This window comes from Rhineura floridana, chromosome 7, assembly GCF_030035675.1.
Source record: "Rhineura floridana isolate rRhiFlo1 chromosome 7, rRhiFlo1.hap2, whole genome shotgun sequence".
In the NCBI taxonomy this organism is placed as follows: domain Eukaryota; kingdom Metazoa; phylum Chordata; class Lepidosauria; order Squamata; family Rhineuridae; genus Rhineura; species Rhineura floridana.
In genome coordinates, this window is record NC_084486.1 from 4,839,745 (window position 1) to 4,856,948 (window position 17,204).

At 45.2% G+C, this 17,204-nt stretch overlaps 1 protein-coding gene across 3 annotated transcripts in view; it reads left to right on the top strand.

The window, feature by feature from the left end:
* The first annotated feature begins 14,063 nt into the window (after positions 1-14,063).
* Positions 14,064-17,204, top strand: part of DRGX (dorsal root ganglia homeobox) — a 28,266-nt gene continuing 25,125 nt past the window's right edge. For 2 of the 3 annotated variants that reach the window (XM_061634760.1, XM_061634762.1), the window contains exons 1-2: positions 14,064-14,252; positions 14,798-14,875. In XM_061634760.1, coding sequence (XP_061490744.1) covers positions 14,842-14,875 — 34 coding nt within the window. In that variant the 5' untranslated portion in view covers positions 14,064-14,252; positions 14,798-14,841. The remainder of the gene's footprint in view (positions 14,253-14,797; positions 14,876-17,204) is intronic. The other variant, XM_061634761.1, reaches the window with a different exon arrangement.

The window sequence follows — 17,204 nt, forward strand, 5'->3', positions numbered from 1 at the left end:
ATGGAATTGCAGGGATGGCATCCGGAAGGCTAAAGCTGAGAATGAGCTGAGGTTAGTGAGAGATGCCAACAACAACAAAAAAGCTTTCATCAGGTACATAGTAAAAGAGAGAGAAAAGGTGGTACAGCTACTCAATGAGGATGGCAAAATGATAACAGATTCCTTCTCAAACTGGGCGGAGGTAATGAGCGGGGTACCACAGGGCTCGGTGCTGGGGCCAGTGCTCTTCAACATTTTTACTAACGACTTGGATGAGGAGGTACAGAGCATGCGTATCAAATTTGCAGATTATACAAACTTGGGGGACATAGCTAATACCGTGGAAGACAGAAGGAAAATTCAAAGGGACCTTGACAGGCTGGAGCACTGGGCTGAAAACAACAGAATGAAATTCAACAGGGATAAGTGCAAAGTTCTATTCCTAGGAAAAAGAAACCAAATGCACAGTTATCAGATATGAGACACTTGGTTCAGCAACACTAAATGTGAGAAGGATATTGGGATTGTTGTTGATCACAAACTGAATATGAGCCAACAGTGTGATGTGGCTGCAAAAAAGTCAAATGCTATTTTAGGCTGCATTAACAAAAGTATAGTTTCCAAATTACATGAAGTATGGGTTCCCTTCTATTTGGCACTGGTTAGGCCTCACCTTGAGTACTGCATTCAGTTCTGGGCACCACACTTTAAGAAGGATGCAGACAAAGTGGAACAGGTTCAGAGGAGGGCAATGAGGATGATCAGGGGACTATAAACAAAGCCCAATGAGGAGAAAATGAAAGAACTGGGCATGTTTAGCCTGGAGAAGAGAAGACTGAGGGGAGATATGATAGCACTATTCAAGTACTTGAAAAGTTGCCACACAGAGAGGAAGGCCAGGATCTCTTCTCAATCATCCCAGAGTGCAGGACACAGAATAATGGGCTCAATTTACAGGAAGCCAGATTTCAGCTAACATCAGGAAAAACTTCCAAACTGTAAGAGCGGTATGACAATGGAATCAATTACCTAGGGAGATGGTGGGCTCTCTGACACTGGAGGCATTCAAGAGGCAGCTGGACAGCCACCTGTTGGGTATGCTTTGATTTGGATTCCTGCAATGAGCAGGGGTTGGGCTTGATGGCCTTATAGGCCCCTTCCAACTCTACGATTCTATGATTCTATGGGCACAGGGGCTAGTAAATGATCATAGGACAGGGGATGGCCATCCTGAAAGAGATCTTCCAACCTTAAGGTGCCATTTATTTTCCCTGCCTCTGAGCTGTTCCTTGTAACCCAATTTGGCAAAGCCCGGGTGATCCAAAATAGGATGGAGAGTGGAGTGGACAGGAGCCAATTGCCTCTGCTACCTCCTCCACACCTACTGAGTAGTAATTTGAAAAGGATTTTTAAGGGCAGTTAGAGCAACATTGGAGAGGGTACCAAAAAGGAGAACTGGTAGTCAAGGCCATTTGTAGTCGTATTTCATCCTAACCCAGTGTCTAGATTTTGAATTATGTAAACTTGGAATCAGCTGCCAGTTTACAAGCTTCCCAGTAATACTTCAGGTTTGGAATTCCCAAACCTCCCTGTTTAGATGGTACATAACCTCCCAGTCATGCCCTCTTGCCCCGTGGCAAAATCCAACAATAAAGCATTGCCATTGCTGTGATAAGGATAAGGGTAAGCCAACCATAAAGGTTTGGAATAAGTATAAGAACTATTATAAGAATAAGTAAAACTATCATTTTTATTGCAGCCCAGCCAAGAAAGATTAAGGGGCCTCCACAACAGAATATATCTTTTCAATTCTGCAAAAAGCTGAGTGAAGTTGTGTCTCCTGAGTTGTGCCAGATCCATAGTGATCAGGACGCCAAGGTATTTGAAATAAGCTCCTTGTAAGGATAAATTAGCTGATTTAGCCACATCCAGTTCATCAGTCTATGGAATATTAATACACATGAGTTGCGATTTTGAGTAATTAACCTCTAACCCCACCACTTTACTAAATTTAGCTTTACTAATTTAGATTTATTAGATGGTCAGCATTCCCAATCTGCACTCCCTTTATCAAAGCATTGGTCCTAATTTTGTCTGCAAGAGCCTCCATGGCAATCACAAAGAGGAGGGGCAAAAGAGGACATCTCTGCTTTGTACCCCTTCCTCTCCTCAGTATGAAAGCCAGGGAGTCAATCATGTTGGCGTGAACCAGTGCCTCTGACAAGGAATACAATTGTTCAACAAGATGTAAGAATTGACAGCCAAATGGTAACTTCTTGATTAGAGCTAATAGAAAAGGCCATTCCAAAGAATCAAAAGCTTTGAGAACATCCAGGAAAAGCAAAGCAACAGGAGAACCAGTTGCTTTGCATCAGCATATAACATTTAATACCATTAGAATGGAGTCCTCTATATGGTGACCTGGCATGAAGCCTGACTGATCCAGTTTAACGTAATGCATGATGAAGTGATTCAACTGCTTAGCCATTAGAGAGGTCAGAATCTTAGTGTCTTGATTGACCAGGGATATTAGACTGTAGGAGGATCCAGGAGATCCTTCCCCTGTTTTAGAATCATTGTGATTCTGGAGTGCCTCCAGGAATCAGTGATCCGCCCTCCCTGCGGAATGTTATTGAACAATACTTGCATTCTAAGTCCAAATATGGAATCAGGAGCCCAGATATTAATAAACCCCTAGGCGCTCACAGACTTTTGGACAACCACTGTAACGTTTCAAATTGGAATTTACAACTCACAAGAGACAAACTAGCAGTAACCTTTCTAACTTCGTCGTTGGAGCAGAGGTCAACTACATCGATAAAACAACTTTTTGAATCTTACCTTAAACTTTATCTCCCGAACATCTCATCTAACAACTGCGTCAAGCATGTGTCTCACTTCTATTCGCATTTTCCGGAAAGACGCACCATCATTACCTTTCAATCGACACACATTGCTGAGTGGATTTACAAAATCAGGGAAGACTTTTACACTCATGGTATCTGGATACAACGTTATTTTGTAAATAAGGCTTCCCCTAATTCACTTTTTAACCATTCCTTTTCACAATTAAGGAAAGAAACATCCCGGTCTCAGCTATCCCCCGCTAGACAGAGTACTCAAGTAAATAAGGCCTCTCCTAATTCATCCCTTAATCATCTCTCTTCACATTCAAAGAAAGATAGATTTCGATCTCAGTCATACACCCATAGAAAGAGTAACCAGAAATACTCCACCCCTTCTAACCCCCTGGCCCAAGCCCAATTTCAGTCTTGCAGGTCGGAGGCTCCAGACTACGAAGACCTCCCCCTCCCCCTCCTAACAAAACGCTGTTCTGATCCGAACAGAGCTGACTCCCTCCCATGTAATAAAAACAGGTCTATAACTGATGCTAAGGAAAGCGAGCTACTTAGACCCCAAAATTACGACCCGATTCCGGGTACAGCTAAGCAAACAACCAGTGCCTCTTGGCTCGCGATGCATTATCTATATCCTGAAGAATTGGGTTCCCCAACTAAAAGCCAAACGATAAAACTAAATCCTTCCTCAGGTTCAATACAAGCTACTGGAGTATCCTCCAATGTTAGTACATTAACTCCAATAATTCATATCATCACTCCACGTTATGATTCCTCTTAGACGTAACCACTAAAACAAACAGCTTATTATTTAACCCAGCTCAGTGTTTAGCCCTAATCCCACATTTATCATGATGAAGGACCCCCTTTCTCCATATGATTATGAAATATAGCCAGCGGGAAAAGTACTATGCGAGACATAACTTCACGTTTGTTATGCATTTTAATCTTGAAGATTTTTAAGGTCCTAGTATGTCGGAATTCCAAATATGTATTTTACAACCCTTCTTTTTGTAATTAATCCTGTTATATGGGCCTTTGGCCGTAATAAAGATTGATTGATACTTGCATTCTAGGGATTAAAGGTTCTGACAGCGCCTTGTAAAACTCCGCTGGAAGCCCATCCACTCCTGGGGCTTTACCCAGTTTTAAGTTCTTAATAATACAATGTATCTCCTCCTGTGTAATGGGAATGTTAAGGTATATCCTGTGAGCCTCTGTCAGGTATGGCATGGGCACTCTAGACAAATAAGCATCTATGTCTGATTTCTCTGGGCTGCAAGTGGCATACAGTCCTTCAAGGAAGGAGGCAAAGCTCTGATAAATCTGCTGCTGATCTATAAAAATACACCCCCAATCCCCTTAATGGCTGCCACTGCATTCCCAGATATATTTTTTCCTCACCACCCTTGCCAGAAGCCACATTTTTTATTGCTGAATTCATAACAGTGATGTTTAATGTAGGCCAGGTGAGTTGTCGCTGTGTTGGCCTCTAAAGACTGAAGTTCTGATCGTTTGCCTTGTAAGAGGTGCAGGATTTTAGCACTGCCTGATTGCTTCTGTCACCTTTCACGTACATTAATATCTCAGAGAATAACTTCTCTGAGTCCAGGACTTTTTCAAAGCTGCCTGTTCAATAATACAATGGCCCCTTAAAGAAGCTTTCATGCAATCCCCTATTACAGCTTGAGAAACCCAAGGGTAATATTGATTTCAAAATAATCTTGGACATTCTGTTTCAATCTAGCCAATATTAGTGACCCCTCAGTAAATACAGGTGCAAATGCCAGGATTGAGATTGGGAGATACCTCCCCCCAGGTCCACATCCATGAAAACTGGTGTGTGATCAGAGACTGTAATGGTATCGATCCCAGCATCGATTACCCCCTCCCCTATAGCCATTGAAGAGGTTGATATGGGAGTTGGTTTTGAATCTCCCAGAAAAAAAAGAATGGTTCCTAGGGTGAGGATGTTGGGTGCACCAAGTGTCCACTAGTCCTGCCTCTCAAAGGAGGGTTGTAACCCCTTTTGACACTTTATTTTCTTTGCCTTTACCCAAGCTTCAATCCACAGAGAGTTCAAGGGCTACATTCAACTCGCATCCAATTATAATATCCCCGGTTTGAAAATTATTGAGGACCTCCAACAAGTGTTCCACAAAAGGTTTCTGGTTTAAGGTGGACCCATAGGCTGAGCAGAGAGTCAGAAGTTTGTCTCCTGAACAGCAAAAGGACAGTGGTGTGTTAAAATAAGGCCACCCCCCTTGATTTTGAAGTTCCAGCTGCCAAGTATTGTTCCCCCAACCAAGAACCCCTGATCACTGCCTTTGTCCCCTTTTTGTGGCGTGTCTCCTGTAAGAGAAGGATATCTGGTCTTAATTTTTTCACCATTGATTCAGCCCTGGCCCTCTTAATTACAGAACTCAGATTGTTCATATTAAAGGAAACTGTCCAGAGAGCAGAGTTAGCCATGGAAGCTCATAGTTAAGAGAGCTGAAATGGTCTCCCAAGTAGGGGGAGGCTCCAAGCAGAAAGATCCGCTTTTCTTCCTCCCATTAAATAGAGATCAAATTTACCTAAATCTGAACCAAGACATTAACAATAGCAACAACAGGGTAAACCAGCTAAAGCAACAAAAGCCTCCCAAGAGTGAGGCCCAAAGCATCAGACTCTCATGTCAAGGAGAAAGGTCTCCTCGCACCCCAAGGGGGGCATGAACAAATGTAATCACCATGGATCCACATTCCATCCTTTCCAGGACTTTAGGGCTCAGCCTTAAACTGATATATTGTCCCCTTCCCTTAAGTGATATATTCAAATCCTCCTCCCTCGTTAGCCATTGGAATCCAAACTGCATAGCAAGGAGAAAACTAGGAGCTCATGCAATGTCTCTAACTGGGGAAATGAAGGGGACAAGGAGACATTGACAGGAAAGCAAGCGAAGACAGGATTAACCATTGGTGCAGTAAAAACTTATCTGTCACCTCTTCTTCTTGTCCTTTTTCTTGCCACCTTCTGAGTCCTTTGCTGGGACCTGGCATTCTGCATTATCCTCTCCCACTGCAGGTTCAGCTGCCACCACAGTGAGCTTGAGATCAGTGAAAATATCCTCTGCCTGTGCCTTTGATGTGCTGAGAAAGGGCAGCAATCACAGCAGACAATGACACAAAACAGGAATTCCCAGCTATAGGAAATTCCCTCGTTGCAAAGTGCCTTTATGTATGGTTTGAATGCCTTCCTCCTCCATAGGGTTTCTTAACTCAAGTCTTGAAAAACTTGTATTCTCTGGCCTTGACAAGATAGGTTTTCCATTGCACACAATTCTTTGTAGATCTTATCTTGTAACAAGAAAATGGTAAAAACAAATGACAATTAGGAAGGCTGCTGTCTGTGGGTCCAGTGCCCAAAGCTCTATGTGCCCATTAAACATCCGTCATGGTCAGGTGTAGCTCAGGGCAAACTTCATTCAAGCAGGAAACCAAAACACTGCCATATCAGTGCCTTCAACTCCAGTTTTCATCCCACAACAAACGAGTGTTCTGGCAATGATTTCTGTTGTCCTAGTCTTTCATCTTCAGTTGGAGATCTCGCATCATTTCCAACATTCTGTCAGTCCTCTTTTGATGCTTAAGACCAAGGTCCAGGGCTACATCTGCAGTGGTTGCAATGTCTGAGACCTTCGAAATCATTTCATTCATCTAGTTTTCCATGGTCTGCATAAATTTGGATCAGTCATTGTTTAACTCTTTTCAGAGTAATTGCAAAAGTTGTTCATATCCATGACGAGCCATCATTGCCTGTTTGACAGTTTTGGGGTCTTTCCTGGGTCCTTTCCCCATGGAGGGACCTGGGTCTCCATTTGAGAAGTCTGAAGAGCTTTTCCCTGTACTAAGTGAACTGAAGTCTCTGCAGGTCAGTTTGAAGAACTGGGCAGATCCAAGAGATGAATTACTTGTCGGTATCAAGCCAATTTCATTTCAAAGTGTTTATTTTAGATTAAATAGGCCCCATGAGAGGGAGAGCAAAAGCCTCACATGTCCATCTTGGTTGTCAGCTAGTCAAGCTACGCCCCCTTCCTCCCCCTCCCAGTAAAAGGATTCATTATCCTTTTTATTTCTAAAGCACTCACAACTACATTGAGCTTGGCGTGGAATGAATAATAGTTCTGGACAGACACATGCTTTTTTCCAGAGCTGAAATGATTGTAAAATCCATAACTAAAATTCAGAAGTTTAGTTAACAGTGTTGACTATGGTATGATCTACAATCATATAGAAACGCTCAGAATAAAGCCTAAAATATTTTGTGGCATGGTCCTGAGGATCTTTATAGGGCCGGACCTAGGATAAATAGCGCCCTGGCCAGCTTTGCAGGGCCACTCTGTAGGTTTATGGGGCCCAGTGCAGGTGTGATGTTGGGGGCCCTGTTGCTGTCCCCTACAAGGACCCACTCATGTGTGTTCAAAGCCAGGGGCCACATGCAAAAATTATTGCATACACAGACTTCAAGTGATCATTCTTAACTGCAACTCCTCCTTGCCCTGGGATCAAGCAGAATGATAGATGTGCTTTGTTTTTTCTTATGTGGGGATAAGGGAATAGGAGTTGGGCTGTGCTCCTCCTGAGTATGTCCTCCAAATTCCAAACCCCTTCTGACAGAACTTGTCTGCTTCCTGGGGCTCAGTCTCACAGGTCTTCTAGTTGTAGCTTGTTGCTGGCTTCTCCACTATCTCAGGAAGTATCCCTCCCTTAAGGTGTGGCCTCACTCCACTTTCCCTGTGGTAACTGGCACACAAAATTACTCTGCAGTGACACCTTCCCTGGAAAACTTAGGTGGCATTCACTCACGACTTGAACTCTTTCCCTAGTGGGCCTGAAGTTCTTTCTTTGACAAGAATAGACTGCGTACTCTGCCACAAAATTCCTTCTTAAAGCCTTCCAACAAACTCTGTAACCAGGGCTATTTAGCCTGGGCTGATCATAAGCCCACCTGACCAATCTTATCTCTAGTGGGTTTAAATGAGATAAAACAACTAAGCAGTTCTATCCCTTAGCAGAATAAAAAGGGCAAAAAGAGAATTGAACAATAATCCAGCCCATCCCACCCCCACAGACTAGCTGAATAAAGAAACACAGTCTTCCTAGTAAATAGGTAAATAAACATGATTGCATATGTTCAAGAAGCATAGACTTTGCTCAGACAGAAAAAGGTAGAAGTAGGGTAGTATATTCAGTTCATGATTTTTAGTGTCATGATCTTTAGCTCTCCATTGGTGAATGGGGGATATGCAAAAGAGAACAGCTCTTAACAAAGAAGAAAAGTGGGAATGACACATAGTGACAGGAGGTTATATCTAAGCAAGCATAGAGCTTGCTTATTCCCCAAAATCTATATTGTTGTCCAGACATAAAGAAAGATTTTACCTTATTGTGATTGGTTTAACACCCTTTACAGTTGGGCTGCGGGTCTAACTAATATGCAAGCCCCTCCATTCCAGCTTCCCAAGGACACATTTTACAGCCATCTTAAGCCTCAGATTAGCATCTATTCTCTTTCATACACAACTATGTAAAATGTTTACTTCATCATGGCTGGGGAGAGGTCCCATTCTGTCACAATTACATGTTGAGATTCAGTGTCATCTTATACTCTTAATATATAATTTCTTTTTATGAAAACTCTAAACAAAACAGAATTCTGATGAGCACTGTGGCAGGGTCAGGACAGGGGCTGATGGGGGGCCTGGGGCAAATTGCCCCAGTTGTCCTCCCCTCTGGGCAGCCCTGCAGCTTTGCAGTGTTACCAAGTTGCATAGCTTGTGAGGATTGCAAAGCATAGCAGTGTAACAGACCCTGTTACTCCAAGGCTTTTTTTCCAGCAATACCTATTAAAAATGCCCAGAGCAAGCTACCTCTTATTCGCTGCTCTGCTTTCATTACACTCCTGTTCCAGTTCTAGGGTCCCAATGTGGCTCTCAAAGGATAACACTCATGAATTGTAGGTTTCTCTTCTTTATTACATTCAGCATACACACAAAATGGCTCCTGTTGCAAGCTCTCCTTCATGACCTCCAACACTCCCTCCTTAGCTATCATAGGTTTTACTTTTAATATTTTTTTATTTTGTAGCAGTTCCTATATTTTGGTAAAAAACCTTTATTTTAGAATATCCATTGTCTTTATCTTTAAATATATTAAAGAAAAGTAATAAATAAAAATGTATCTGGCTGATCTCTTACAGCTTTTTAAAATTATTATTTATATAGTGATTGTAGTGTTTATTGTATTTGAAGTGCTAAGTGCTTAGTAATATGCCTAAAAGTGAAGATGTGTTCCACCGATTTTTACCTAGCACAAATAATATCAAATGGAAATTGAGAAGGAAACATACTTTAAATCTAATTGAAGGAAGATCATTTTTGTAGTTAGTACTCAAACAACCTGTAGAACCTTGAAAAAGAGGTTGCAGGCACTTGCTTTTTACCACCCTAGGTCACTGCAGGTGCTTTATCACTCATTACTCATCACTCAGCTCAGCCTGGCTGAGCTCAACTTGGCACCCTACTCAGCTCAGCTGAGCACCCCCTCTCAGCTCAACTAGGTGCTCCCCCAGCTCAGTGCCCTGGGCAACTGCCCAGCTTGCTCACCCCTAAGGCCAGCCGTAGACGTTTTATCCAGAATTAATTCCTGTTGTTTTAACTGGGACTTACTTCCAAGCAAGTGCGTTTAGGATTACAGTGGTGGAGCCTTGTTCTATCCATTCTTCGGGCATAAATGCCAGTGATGTTAGCAGGAGTTTAGTGTATATAGAGTTCAGCTGTTCATTGTAATCCTTTGCAAGTTTACCCATTGTGTTCAATGGGACTTTGTACAAGATTGCAGCTTTATAGCTGATGGTCTTCCTTTTAATACTCTAACCAATTAATTTACTAGATATAATCTGTCCAAGGACTTCAAAACCAAAAGGAAGCACATTTTGGCATCTGCCAGTGGTAAGGAGACGTAGGGCTGCACTGCCTCCAAGTCAAGGGGAAGGCCAGTCTGCCCTCCCCATCCTCTGGCAAGTGAAAGAGCAGCTGCTCCAACAGTGCTTGCTTTCCTCTTCCCTCCTCATTCTTGCTTCCTTTTGTATCCAAGAACAGAGGCTATCTTATCCTTTCGTATACAACACTTTTCATATACAACACTTAGAAAATTGTAGGTGCTTTCTAAGATGTTATTATCATCATCATCATCATCATCACCATCATCACTACTTCTACTTCTTCTACTACTACTACTACTACTACTACTAATAAATATTAATATTAACATTATTATTATTATTATTAATGATGATAATAATAATAAATGTGGGTTTTTGGCAATTTATAGCAGATGTTTTACCTTAAAAGGAAAAATGTTCATTTCATACATGACCTTGTGCCTTAGATTGTACTGCTTCACATGCTCATGTTACATAAGCATGTGACAAATGCACATTTCCAGGGCTGTGTAAGGCAAATAATCAGTTGCCAATTATTTGTTTATTTCTACTTCTTTTATTTTATTTTATTTCAGTCCTACCCTTCCTCAAAGGAACTCTAGGCAGGATTTTCCACATGGCGGAAAGGCAACTCCCAGAGATTCTTGGTTCCAGACCATCTCAGCTCAGGACCAACTTTCCTGTGTTTTAATTTGGGAACTTGTCCCATTCTTCATTAAAGCAATCACTGTTAAAACAGAGGGACATAAAGAATAAAACATAGGATTTATTCCTTCATTAAACTGATGATCCGTATATGAAGCCAATTAACATTATGAGTCTGGTGAACATCAAGTGTAAAAGAGGTTAGAGAAAATTAAGAACAGTCACCTTGGTCTTTAGATAAAGAAAGAACACTTTTATGTTATAAATTATAACAGAGTCCACCCAGGACAAATCTGCAAATTTGACTAATTGGAAAATACATTTTACTGCACATGGATTAAGATAAAATATAACCTCTTGAGAGGCAACTGGGTATCATAGTTTGTTGGGTAATCAGGAAATAAAGAAAACTGGGGGAGGGGTGACCCAACTTTCACATTCAATTCGCTTGGCCCGAGAGTTAGCAAACGGGCTCATCAGACTGAAATTAGTGTCTGAATATTATTTTAAAATATAAACTTGCTGTGCGTGTTGTATTGTGTGCAACAAAGAGCAAATGAGAATGCACGCTTGTCATAAAACAGAAACTTCAGGCAGTGGACTAACAGCCACAAAAATTGGTCAGCGAAACTGAAGCTGGATGAGTCTACAAAGCCGACATCCTAGATCCAAATGCAAGATGTGCCTCATTCCCCACCCGCGCTTCCCAACTGATTCTCTGCCATCAAAGGACGACTGTGCTCCAAATATTTTAAGACTCTTCTTAGCTCCCTCTCCTCCCCTCTCTCTCACACACCCCTGGGATTCCAACTTACTGGGTGTTTTTCGGTAGCTACCCATTACCAGGAGAGCTCAAAAGCACATTCCCAGGCGTTATTTTTATACTAGCTCTGATTTAGAGTTTGGTAAGTGTACAATCCAAACTATACAACGGAATACTTTCCAAATGGAAGCAACACACACATACAAACACAACACACACTTCATGCACACTTACTTGGGGGGAAGCTAACAGCCCGTTTCATTCTTTAGAATGAGAGTTCAGTTTGCATGAACAACAGCGGAGCCAGGCTGCTTTAATTTCAAACTCTACTTAAATTCCACTGTAAATGAGCAAAGGCCGACCCGGAGGCGACTCATACCGCATAACCAGACAGTCGCAATGACCATCAGGACTAACTTTATGAAGTGCAGGTACGCTGGCCAAGCCGCCCATTACTTTGATAATCGTTTAACTGGAAAGGCTCTCAATGCGCCAGATGATTGATCTCTCGCTCGCTCCCTCTTTTTTTTTTTACAGAAGAGGAGAAAAAACAAATGTAATTGCGCAGGCCTCTATGTTTACTCAAAAGTAAGCCCCACTGTGTTGAATGGGACTTACTCCCACGACCAGTATGCACAGAATTGTGCTTAATGGAGTCTTCAAACTAGCAGACTATTATCCAATAGAGTCGCTGTCCTATGTGCTGAACCCGAAAATGATTTCGGGGGCGGGCTCGAAGGAAAGGATCCAAGGTCCCATTCAATTGAAAGGGGCGCAGGGGCTTGGGGGACAAGCTAAGGGGGGCGATCTAAAGCCCTGGTCTCCCGAGTTTTTGCATCGAGCCCTCGATCAACGTAAGTAAGGCGATATCTGTTCTATGACAGACCATCCAGCCGCTATCTCTCTAGCGTATCTAGCCATTCTCAGATAAATGCAGCTCCAGCCACTTGAAATGGGGCCCTAGAGAGGGTCTTTTTGCGCGTAGAAGACGAGCCGGACTCCGAACCCTGGGTGGAATCCGCTGAACTTGCAGACTCTCTAAACTACGAGCAGCGAAAGGCAAAAGCGAGGGGCGAGACGTGGAGCCAGAAGAGCTGTGCATTTTCTCCCCACACTCCCCCGTGACAAGAGCAAGCATGAAGAGTGCCATAATGAAGTTATGATTATTTTATTAGGGTTCTTCGGATAAAATCTTCTCTGTCTGACCTGAGAGAGAGAGGAAGGGCAAGCTGCAGCTGTTTTCAAACCAGGGAGCCATTGGTGCCAATCCCGACCTGGGAGTTTATAGCACTGGATGTGCCTGAGAAGTAGGAGCCTTCGGAACTACGCCGCACTGCTGCCGCCGCCGCCGCCGTTTCCCCCTTTTCGGGCTCTGTTAAGCTAAACTGGATCAGCTCCCTTCCTAAGAGTTTAAAAGCGCAGGCTGGTGGTCTCCCGGTCTTGAGAAGCCAATATGAAATATCAGCCTGGTTTCTTTTAGAGAGTTGCCCGGCTGCTGAGTCAAGAGCAGCATCTCTTGCCCGGGACTAACTCTTTTGGAAAAGCTGGTAGGGACCAGAAAAAGAAAAAGACAGAAACTGACACTAGCTTGGGTGCCTGAATTCTCGTGTCTAGTTTGTTTCAGCGACCCTGTCTGACACAGGACTGAAAAAATCAGAGGAGGAGGAGGATTGTCCAAACAGTTTTACGCTTAACCTCCAAAGGCACGTCTTACGCAATTATCTGGAGACTATCGGGAGAAGAATATTGTTCCTAACCTGTGCGCTCTCTCTCCCCACCCCCGTCTTCTTTCTGGCTTTGAAACGCACCTTCTGTTGTAAGAGACCCCTTAATGATTCGCCCGTCTCTTTTCTTGTTCTCCATCTGCATATTTAGAAAACACGCCGTTGTCGTGCTCTGTCCAAGAAGGCTTTGTTCCAAATAAAAACAAGCCGTCTAGACCGAACACAGGCAGCCAAACTTATCAACAGTTGTCTGACTTGCATCTTCTGACGCATCTTGAGTGGGTCATAATACCAACTTTATTTTCAGTGGTGCATAAATTAATTACACGCATTTAATAACCCAAATATCATTATATTCCCCCTTTAATATCGTAAAGGCTGTACGCCAGGGAAGCACTTAATAGGGCAGGGGGCCCCATAAGCGGCTATTATGTTTGTGTAATGCTATTATAGAACCAATTATGCACCATTATCCCGTTCCCCCCACCTTTCAGTTTATGCCATTTGATCCAATCCCGCGCCCCCAAATTTAAATTTTCAGCTGGGTGCTTTAAAGCCTCATTTTCACCCAGGCCTAGGGGCTGGGCCATCTCTCTCTCCGCTGAGCCTCGGCCTCGGATGCGTTTTAAAAGTAATTGCGAAGGGTCCCACCGCATATCGTTTGCAGACGGGAAGCGAGCATCAATCCGGAGACCCCTTGCTGTGAACAAAATCAAACTTCGCTTTGGAAAGGCGAGGCGGCTCCTGCAAAGCCCACTGAATGGGCCATTAGAGGGAGGGCGGGCGGGGAGGGGGGACGCACCAGTCAGGCACAAGTGCCAACACCACCCCCTCCGCCGCCCAGCTCGGCCCACTGACAAAGTGGAAGCCCGCGAGGGACACTGCCGAGGTCTGGGGAGCCTTGCGCGAACAGAAGATGCTTAGGAAATGATAGGATGTCGACGTGGGCTCCCTCCCCCCCTCCCTCGGTTCGCATTCCTGGTGTTTACTGAGAAATGACGTGCCTTCCCCCCTCCACGCACCACGTGGGTCATTTGGAAGGCCCAGTAGACCTATCCAAGTTACTCACTGTAGACAGCGCTGGCAATAATCAGATTAAGGCCAATTACGCGTGAGATTATAAAAGCAAGTGCTGAGAGGCTGAGCGGGCTGCAGACAGTTTCGCAAAGACATCTGCCCATTGGCACGACTCCGCCGAGGCCTTGTAGCTGCCTTGACGCCAGAAAAAGGACTGGCAGCCGCAGCTGCTGCTGCTGCCGCCGCCGCCGCCGCCGCCCCTCTGCCTCCTCTTTGGTTTAGGTAGGACGTTTTCTTTCCTTTTCTCCTTATGGGGTTGGCTTGGTTGGCTACGTTTGGGTACCAATGGGCTAGAATGCGGCTGGCAATCACTCTCCGGCTCTGCCAGCCAGGGGGGATGTCAGGATCGGGCTCAGTGCCCGGAGACCTTTGCCTGCCGCCGATGCCACCAAAGGGAGGAGGACTATAGTACTGCCCTTACTCTCTAAGTCCCCCACCCCCGCAGGGCCGGGCATGTGGGGCCACCCGGATGACAAATCCTGCCTGCTTGACAAACTCTGAAGTAACGGCCCGCCCTTTTCAAAGGGTGCCAAAGTTCTCTGGAAACTTTTTCCTTTAACGCGTGCTTAGGCTAGACAGGCCCTTTTCTTCGAGGTAGATGGCAGGAAGGGTAATAGATCCTCCGGGGACTCTCGATCGGCTTGCTAGCTTTCGGGTGTTCTGTTGGGTTAGAAACCGTGAGGAAAAGCCACCTTCTGGCCTCGGGGCGGGACGGATTTGTTTCCCTGCCTGCTATTGACCGTCTCCCTCCGCTGTTCGTTCCACAGCTCCCAGCAGCCGCCTCCATCGCTCCCAACCGCCCCCCGCCACCATGTTTTATTTCCACTGTCCCCCGCAGCTGGAGGGTGAGTGTCGTGTCCGAGCTCAAACCGTAAGTAGGAGCGCGAACTTGCCGGGCGCCTGTGAGCCCTCCTCCGGAGGAGCGGCAGGCGGACTTCCTTCCTGTGCTTGGGATTGGGGCTGCAGCGCAGAGAGGAGCCGAGCTCGTTCCCTCGGCTTCGCAGCAGGCAGGCGCTGGCCCCGAATCTGCAGACAAAGTCCGCGTTTCCTTTCCTTGACGTTTTGCCTCTTCAGAAAAGGTCGCTCGTCAGTCCTGGGAGTTTTCGCCCTTGGACTACGGGGTTGGGGAGAAGCTTTCGTTGCATGCCCCTCTGAAGCGCCGTGCGCGGGAGCGCTGGTGCGTGCGTCTTTCTGCGCGCTTCCCATGGACGTCGTGCCACCTGCTTTCCTGCTGCGGCTAGAAGATGCGTTTCCCTCTCCCAGCCGCACAGATGTTCTTGTTCCGCCTCTAATCGGAAGGCTTTCTAAAGGTTGGGGGCAGCCCCCTTCTCTCGCCTGGGGGCAGCATAAATCTTTCATACCGTTTTGGAAACAGGCGGAGCGTGGGGGTGGGGAAGCTTCGTGCTCCCACTTTCGCTCCCCTTTAGTCAATCTTCAGATTGCCCTTTCCTTTCGAACTACTCCGTTTCGGAACGTTTCCGTCAGTTACAAAGTGAATTTGGGAATGAGGAAAGAAAATGTGGATAACATTAAATTTTAGGACAGGGCCGACCACAAGCAGCTAAACTCAGTGGCTTGGGCTGTCCTCTTAAGCATGCTCATTAGGGAGGTAAGGCCCACGGAGCCAAGTGGGGCTTCTCGTGAATTAGGGCTGCTTTCCGCTGCCCGAAAAGTTCCTTGGGGTTCATTCTAAGGGGGAGCTTTGGAGGTTTCTTCCACCTAGCTGCTGTTCATAATTCCCTTCCGGCTCTGAGCAGAAGGCACAAGAATCTTCATATTATTCTGAGGTCCTTCGGGCATAATCGGAATCCACATCGCAGTTCCGAAGTCCAAGCCCATTCGCTTGATTCAAATCGAGCCCCCACGGATTGCTAGGGGCCTGTCCGGCCCTGGCGCAGACCTGGATTGGACAGGCATGTGGGCCCCAAAGTGAGAAGACTTCTAGAATGATTACACTTTCATTGGGGAAAAAATCCCGTTGACCACGAGGGCTGTTTCATGCCAAGTAAGTAGCCATTCACTTATAGGAGAATGGGCTCTACCATTAGGCAGGGCCAGGGGCCCCGTCAGGCAGCTGATTTGGGGTGTAACGGAAAGGCAGCAAATTGTTCATTGTTTGATTTTAGATGTGTTTTTACTACCAGGGAAGGAACAGGCGCTTGGGGGATTGTCTTCCTCAGGTGCCAAAAAATCTTGACCAGCTTTTAGGTATTATGCACCTTGAAGATGGGGAGGGGGCTGAGCTCCATTTGCTGCTCCACCTCAGGCTGCAAAATAGAATTCCGATTTCATCATCAGGCCCAACACGCGATTAACAACCCCCCCCACCAATTCAGTGATACCTACTCCCAAAAACATGTTTAGATCGGGGATCATGTTCATCAGTTATCTAAATCCAAATTAACTGGGCTGAAAATAGGGCAGGTGTGGTGTTCTAAAGGCCTGACATCTCTTGGCAAAGGATGCCGCTCTGGAAAGCAGCTTCGGACAGTGGTTGCTGGGTTCCAATCCAATCTGGAGCTGTACCTCAGATTATCATGGGGTACTTTATAGTAAATGAGCTGGGATTGAAGCTACTATGAACGGACATTTAGAGGGAATAGCCTCCACGGCATCCGGAGCAGCACATTTTGCCTCAAGTGTTTCCACAGAACATTCCTTGGCCGCCTTAGCCCGACAGCCTGCCGTCATACCTCTGTCTGCAGGAGGGGAGAGGAGCCAGAGACAGAAAACGGAGGGAATCGCACCACACAATCATAAACGCGCTCATTTTGAAAGTATGTCCTAATGCAATCCAGCAGAATGTGCTGATGACTAAACTTGCTCAGGAGACCAGTATAAATCCCCTCGGTTAAAGTGAGGGTTGTGTAGATGGATCTGGGAGTGGCAGCGGAGTAATTTACTGGTGATGAGTGTTTCCCTTTGATGAAAGACTACGGTCATCTCCTGCCTCCAAAAAGGAAAAGAAAAAAGAAACCGAGGCAAAACGTCCATCTCCCGACAGTAATTTCAAGCAGAATCAGACCTGCATACGTACACAACATTTTTGCCACCGCGCAACCGTTGATCTATATATTTACCCTGCCTGCCTAATTTGTATTCCGGCTTTCTTTGCACTGCTAGTCGTGATCTACCTCAATCGTGTATCGTCCTTTGTATCTTATTACAAATAAG